Here is a 7,091-nt window from a genome sequence, read left to right on the forward strand (position 1 = left end):
CACGATGCGACGGGGAAGAATGCCACCTGCTGAGATGATCGGCCAGTCGGTTGTGAACGCCTGGGAGATGAATGGCTCGTATCTCGAACTGACCGGTGGCAGCGCAGAGCCACAGGTTGCGGAGACATGACTGGAGGAAGGGGGAATGGCTACGCCCGGAGTTGAGGACCGTCACGGAAGCTTCGTTATCACACAACACCACGATGCGTAGCCCGGACCAGTACTTGCCCCACAAACGAGCGCACACCAAGATGGTGAGGAGTTCGAGTCCATTGATGCAAGGGTTCAACTCCAGGACCGATGGGGGAAAAGTGGTGTGGAAGTATTCTCCCGGGGAGTTGATGAAACCCCCGCAGCCTGTTAAGTAGGCGTCTGAACTAAAGACGGCGTCCGCCTCTGTCCAGCCAGATTGGGGGAGGAGAGAAACCCCGTTGTACGTCGGGAGGAAGGTGCGCCACCAGGCCAAGTCGTCGTTGATCCGTAGTCTCGCGTGTCTGTCCGGAAACTGCTTCAGAAAGAGGAGCATGCGCGAAACGAACAACCTGCCCGGGCGGACGCATGACGCGATAAACTGTAATTTGCCGAGGAGAGACTCGACGTCACGGCGGCGGGTGGGAACTTTGGAGTTCCACAGCTGTAATTCCTCCAACGTGGCCGTTAGGCGTTTCGGGGTGACCTCGATCGTCATGCGTACAGAGTCAATGATTCTGCCGAGAAAGACTAAACGTGTGGTTGGGGGAACGGCCTTGTCGGCGGCTTCTTGTAAGCCCAGCAGAATGAACAGGTGGCCGAGACTGTCGAAGGCAGCAGGTGCGCGGTCCGGGGTGTCTGCGCCGCCCAAATCATCTAGATAGTTCACGCAGGCATAGCCGAAGGTGCCGTAGATAAAACGCACAGCATCTGTCACCCGCTGACAGACCAGGGCCCCGGTACGTATTCCGAAGGGGTAGACGATGTCGGCGTAGCGATGTCCCTTCCACTGAAAACCGAGAAGGTGATAGTCGGCAGGGTCAACGTAGATTTGGCGGTACGCCCTGCGCAGGTCACGCTTGTACATTAGGCATCCCGGTCCGAGACTAACAACTAAGGCCGTCAAGCCATCCACGGAAGGATGGCGCAAGGACAGGCGTTTACCGAGGTAAGTGTCCGTGGGAATACCTGCATTGACCGAAGAGCCGTCGGGAAAGCTAAAGTTTACAACGATCCGGCGACAGTGGGAGTCCCTCTTCGGCACGGTTTGTATGGGGTTGCAGACCAATGCCGGGTCGAAGAAATCCGCGGGAAGAGGGCCAATAGTGGCTCCATGACCCAGCTCCTTGGTGATATAATCAATGACGTGGGCACTATAACGAAGAGCTGACGCGTGATTGGTGGGCGGGACCGCTGGTTGCTTGGCTGCGGTGTAGTTCACTGGGAACCCAAATTCTATCAAGTCACAGAAAGTCTCGTCCTGATAGCCTAGCCTGCGAGGAAGTGACGCCAGGCGGCTACGTTCAGGTTACTGGGGACTGGAATGCGGGAACCTCGATAGTTGGGGAGGCCCGAGCGATGAACCGTGACGTGCCAGCGCTGGAAATCTGTCAGGCTGGGGAAAGGCGCGCGGTGGCCGGGGTCTGGACGATAAGACAGCCCCCCCCCCCCCGTGGGGACTAAAGATTGAGGTCCGGCGAGGTGCGCCCGCTGGCCGGGTGCGAGCCGAGTGCGAAGTCCCCCCGTGGACACTGAAGATTGAGATCCGGCTAGTTGCGCCCGCTGGCCGAGTGCGAGCCGGGTGTGAAGCCTTCTTTTTTTTTGAGGCCGCGGTGAATACCGGAGGTCCCGGCAGCCGATTAATCACTTTGATCCCCGGGGGTCCCAAAGATCCACTTACATGGATTCTGCATATGGAATAATACTGTCTTTTTATTGAAATATGTAACACTGCAATAATGCTGCAGACTATAGCCTTATACTTAAAAAAATGTATAACTTTCTGCAAATTATAAGAAAAGAAACATACCGTAGGAAACCTAGAAATACATAATTAGACCTGAATCTTTGTTGATTTTTTGAAGATAAAAATATATTTAACCATTCCCCTATGAGCGGCTTTTGGGTTGTGTCGACGTGTAACCAGATTTATATCTCTACTCTGTTTGTTTTTGCTGTCGTGGTATATGCAAATCGAGAAGAATTTAGTACAGGTAACAATACAAAGCTGAAAGCATTTCATGATGAAATTGGTAAATTGTACGTACACAATTGTGTTCCTAAAATTTCATAGTTCAGTGGTATCTTCAGGAACCACTCTTATTTCTCAGACCCATACATGACGATAGACCAGTGGCCGAGAAGTCGTACTGGAAGTATGTTGACGATTACAACCTAGAAGAGATCAGGCGAATCACTACACAAACATCACTCCAGTCTGACCTCAACAACCTTGATACCTGGACTGCTGAAAACAACATGTTATTGTAAGGCCATGCATTTCTTCTTTAAGGCCATGCATTTCTCCTTTGTGCGAACCCCCCTGCAACCACCTGTGTTGACTCTCGCAAGACAGGCACCACGCCAAAGGCAAGGTTGCTGCGGCATTCCATTTATTAAATAAAAGCGTTAAAAACTAAAAAAAAATAAATAAATTGATGTCGCGCAAACGTTTTTCACCAATTGACATATAGAGGGTGTGGGCTCAAAAAGAAGCAAATCAATAAAACGTGAGAGGCGTATGAATATTTATGTTTTGTTGCTATTATACACTAGTCGTCAGTTCTTTCCTCTTCAATGACGAGTTTGATGAACTAGAAGAGAGCAGAGTGACATCGTCTTCTTCCTTCATGTACAGCAGAGTAAAGGTTCGAGCATTCATCTGTTTTCTACTCAATGCTGTTTTCTACTCAATGTTTGTTAGATAAGCTATCCACTACCTATCAGAAATCAGCCACCTTAAAACGCCAGCCTCTTTGAGGGTTGATGAAGGCTGTTCTTGTCACAGGAACACAATAAATACCCCATGACATAGAACTATTAAGAAAAAAAATGATATAATGATCATACCTGACTGTAGAAAAGCAGCCCTTGTTCAGTCGCAGGGAGGTACACCCGGAGGTTTGCTTTGTTTTACTGCCGGCTGTAATGTTTAGTCTCAAACAGAATACGTTTTATTTTGCTTATACCTACAAGCTATGACTCTATAATTGTGGTGGGATACAAAATATTCCAAAACTATATTGGCCTTATTTTTGGTTATTTCCTCTGAAAGCTCCTCTGAAAGATTGATAAAAACACAGACAAAAAAGATAACGAAGTTAATGTTTTCAGATAATTTCTAGTCACCACAATTCATTCCTAGAAGTGGCACACCTACTTCTAAAACCTCAGCGCGGGAAATATAAAAATGGCCAGCATGAGGTCGGTTTTGCCTCCCAACGTTTTTTGGAAGTGAAAAACTATCACAGCGGGCGGAAGAGACGAGATATGCCTCCTTTTTTGTAAAAGGTCACTCTAGCACTTCCACATAAATTATGCAAATGAAAACATGACTTGAATACATTATGTTAAGTGATGTTCACCTTCAGTTCACATTCAGATGTGGCAAGTATGAAATTGAAAGCAGTTACTACCATTAAACCGTTGCAACATTTATTATGCAAATCAGGTCATCAGTTACATATTCGATAACCTCGGATGTTTTACTCATTCTAAACCACATGTCAGAAGTGTTCCATAGTCCTTAATCGAACGAAGCAGATTTATATAGTTCAATTATTTTTATGCAAATTAACTCCTGATTTGCATAATTTTTATATAATTATGACAAGCATCACTTTAGCTACCAATATACAAAAAATCACAAAAACCCATCAACGGGTTTTTTACTTATCCTCCTTAAAATAGTTCTTAACAAACGCTTCACCAGTTCTAGAACAAGCCGCTAGGGGGGATCAAGCTCATGTCACTTCTTTCCTAGCCCACGAGCTATCAACCAACTAAAATCCATGACGCTAGCTTGTCAAAATCATGGGAAATTTAAACCGGAAGTACTACTGCAGTACCTAGAATAGCCACAAGGGGGCCCAGAGTCTAATGATTATCATTTCTAGGCCTCATCAAGACCTACCAACATATCAAGTTTCATAACAACGCCCAAAGTTCCTTTTGAGTTATGCTGTTCATATGCAGACAGACAGAAAGACTAGAGTTCAACGATCTTATACCTTCGCCAAATGATGTTAATCTTTAAAGATTATTCCTCCTGATTATGCAACTAGGATCCTTATTTGCATTTATTATATCAGTTGATCCTTTTCTCCACCAAAAGACGGCGTTATCTAAACAAAGAAAGCCATTTTCTTATTTCCTCATGAATTATGCAAATGGACCTTATTTGAATAAGTTATGTTACATGATGTTTACCTTTACTTAACATTCAAGTACCGAAGTATGAAATTACAGGTAGTTACCATTATAGAATCATCACATTTCCTCATTAATTTCGTAAACTAAGTGTTAATTTACATAATCAGTATCTGGTCGTGTTTCTCTCGTTCTCAATTACATATGTCACAAGCTTGAATAGTCCTATAATGTAATGCAGCTGATTTAAATAATTGCCGCAAAATTATATCAAGCGTTAATTATTAATAAGTTACCTACATACCAAAATCACGATGATTCGTTAACCGGTTCTTGAGTTAAACTGTTTTGAATATTTAAAAAAAACGACCCTGCCATTCCTGAGCAAGCCACTAGGCGGCCCAATCCTACGCCACTTCTTTCCAAACGTTAAACACAAGACCTAACTACCATTCAATTTTTTGACCCAAGCACGTCCAGTTAATGGGATATAAAGACCGGAAATTCCAGTAGCACAACAACCAGCCAGGAGACCCCAAAAGCCAATCATTTTGAGGACTTATCAAGAACTACCTACCTACTTAGTATTAAGACAATCCATTTAAGCAATCTTGAGTTATCGTGTTTACAGACAGACAGACAGATACACACACACATCTGGGTAATTCGAATCAAACCCGCGTTCTATTTGGGGGTCACCTGCGGTCATTTACAATAAACCGGCAAAACAAGCCATTCCATCTCCGTGCTTCGCAACAGATAAAAAACAACACTTTTCTACAGATACAAACCGTTTCCCGGACCGTACATGTGTGCTACGTGTGTGCATTTTTTGTGGACAATGTACCATGTAGCGGAAGCTACTGTGACTTATCCGTGGGTAACTTTAAATACTGTAATGATTCTTGACGTGAGTATAAATAACACAATGCACACTTTTGGTCGACATGACATGTCTGCAAACCTCGTTTAAACGTACAAGCATAGAGAGTCAAACATACCTCATTGATGGCTCAAAATGACTGTAACGGTTGTCCCAGAAATCATGTTTTACTATTTAGCACCGATACACATGGCGTAGTTAATAGAAAACTATGTTTAGCGTAAATTAGTATAAACTGTGCTGATGTACCCTCCCCACATCCTGAGAGAAACTGTGGTTACAGTTTAACTGTGCCAAGATGTAACGCCCCGCAAAGAGCTGCATATGTATGACAGCGCGGTGCGTGATGGGTCCGGGAGGTCAGGTCACCCAGCCGGCTAGGCATACAGCCGACGGTTCTGTACGCCTGGAAGTAACTTCGCTACGCCACGCATATTTACATTCTACGTTAACTATTTTACTGGTAAGTGTTGCTCAAGGGTTATGATTTCACTGTGGGATACGGAAATAGTAGTTAACCTAACTGTTAGAAACTTGAATAATAATTGTCGATGGGGGAGGGGGGCGCACTTACCTAATCTATCTGTTTGGTTCCATGCTTTTTCAGTGCAAAGTTGGCTTCTTCTGCAAGATGACCATGATAACCATTGCGTTACATGTACACAAGGTCCTTTTTACCTTGCTTGTGACTTCAAATTTGTAAAGTTGTCCAGCCATGCCCACGAAGGCGTGACAACGCTGCACCTCGCTCGGCCATTGTCGGCTGGCGGAAAGCGCTCCGGGGTGCGGAAACTTCGCAAGTCTGTACCAATTTGTCTAAAGTGATTTTGATTTTCCCTTTTTTCGTGCCGAATGGGAGCAGGCCCCGTGGGCGGAACGGAACCTTCTCTCGGCGGCTATGTAGGATGGCCGGCTATATTGAAATAATGCGTTAAAAACTCTTCCCTACCGCCGCGGGGCCTGCACAGGAGGCTAGGGGGTTATCAGTTTTTAAACACTCGAGCTCTATTACTTATCCTCGCTATAACTTTGTAGAAGCGTGTGGCATTTCTTATCGAAGGCATACTGTCTTTTCTTAAAGACATTCCTTAACTCTTCTTTACACCTTCTGCTTCCTGTACATCTAGTATACTCGCGTTTTGCATTCCTCATATGAACCCATAACCCATCTAACTCTGGATTCCAAAAAGGCTTTCCAGGGCAATGCAACTTTCTAGACCGAGGTATATTTACATTCCAACAATTCACATTTACATCAATATCATTGTAAACTAAAGTTCCACGATCTCATACCTTCGCCAAATGATGTTAGCTTTTATGAATAAGAACTTATATACAATGTATTAATCCCCCTGATTATGCAAATAGGATCCGCAATTGCATGAATTATATCTGTTGATCATAATCTCCACCAACAGTCTTATTTTAACAAAGAATGCCATTATAGCATTTCGTCATATATTATGCAAATGAGGTCCTTATTTGAATAAGTTATGTTAAATTATGTTTACCTTCACTAAACTTCAAACACCCCAAGTATAAAATTCCAGGCAGTTACCACTATGCAATTATAACATTTTCTCATTAATTATGCAAATTAAGTCTTAATTTGCATAATCGATATCTTCCTGTGTTTCTCTCGTTGTTAATAACATATGTCACAAGCTTGAACTTCCTATCATGGAATGCAATTGATTAATAGAATTTCCTCATTAATTATGCAAATTACATCCATATTTGCATAATTATAATATCATTATGTCAATCATTACTCAAGCTTCCTACATACCAAAAATCATGATGATCCATCAAGCGGTTCTTGAGTTATCCTCCTTTAAACATTTGTCCTTTAACCCTACCTAGACCGGGC

The 7,091-nt window shown here is 43.7% G+C and overlaps 2 protein-coding genes across 4 annotated transcripts in view; both read right to left on the reverse strand.

The window, feature by feature from the left end:
• LOC109469050 overlaps nucleotides 1–1,057 on the reverse strand; it is a 2,174-nt gene extending 1,117 nt beyond the window's left edge. The window contains exon 1 of the mRNA XM_019767435.1: nucleotides 94–1,057. Within this exon, the coding sequence (XP_019622994.1) occupies nucleotides 94–1,057 (964 nt within the window). The remainder of the gene's footprint in view (nucleotides 1–93) is intronic.
• The window catches only part of LOC109469333 (carbohydrate sulfotransferase 12-like), a 46,265-nt gene that overhangs the window by 34,295 nt on the left and 4,879 nt on the right, over nucleotides 1–7,091 (reverse strand). The window lies entirely within an intron of this gene.

Source organism: Branchiostoma belcheri, unplaced genomic scaffold, assembly GCF_001625305.1.
Source record: "Branchiostoma belcheri isolate BF01 breed outbred unplaced genomic scaffold, Haploidv18h27 scaffold20, whole genome shotgun sequence".
NCBI classification, from domain to species: Eukaryota; Metazoa; Chordata; class Leptocardii; order Amphioxiformes; family Branchiostomatidae; genus Branchiostoma; species Branchiostoma belcheri.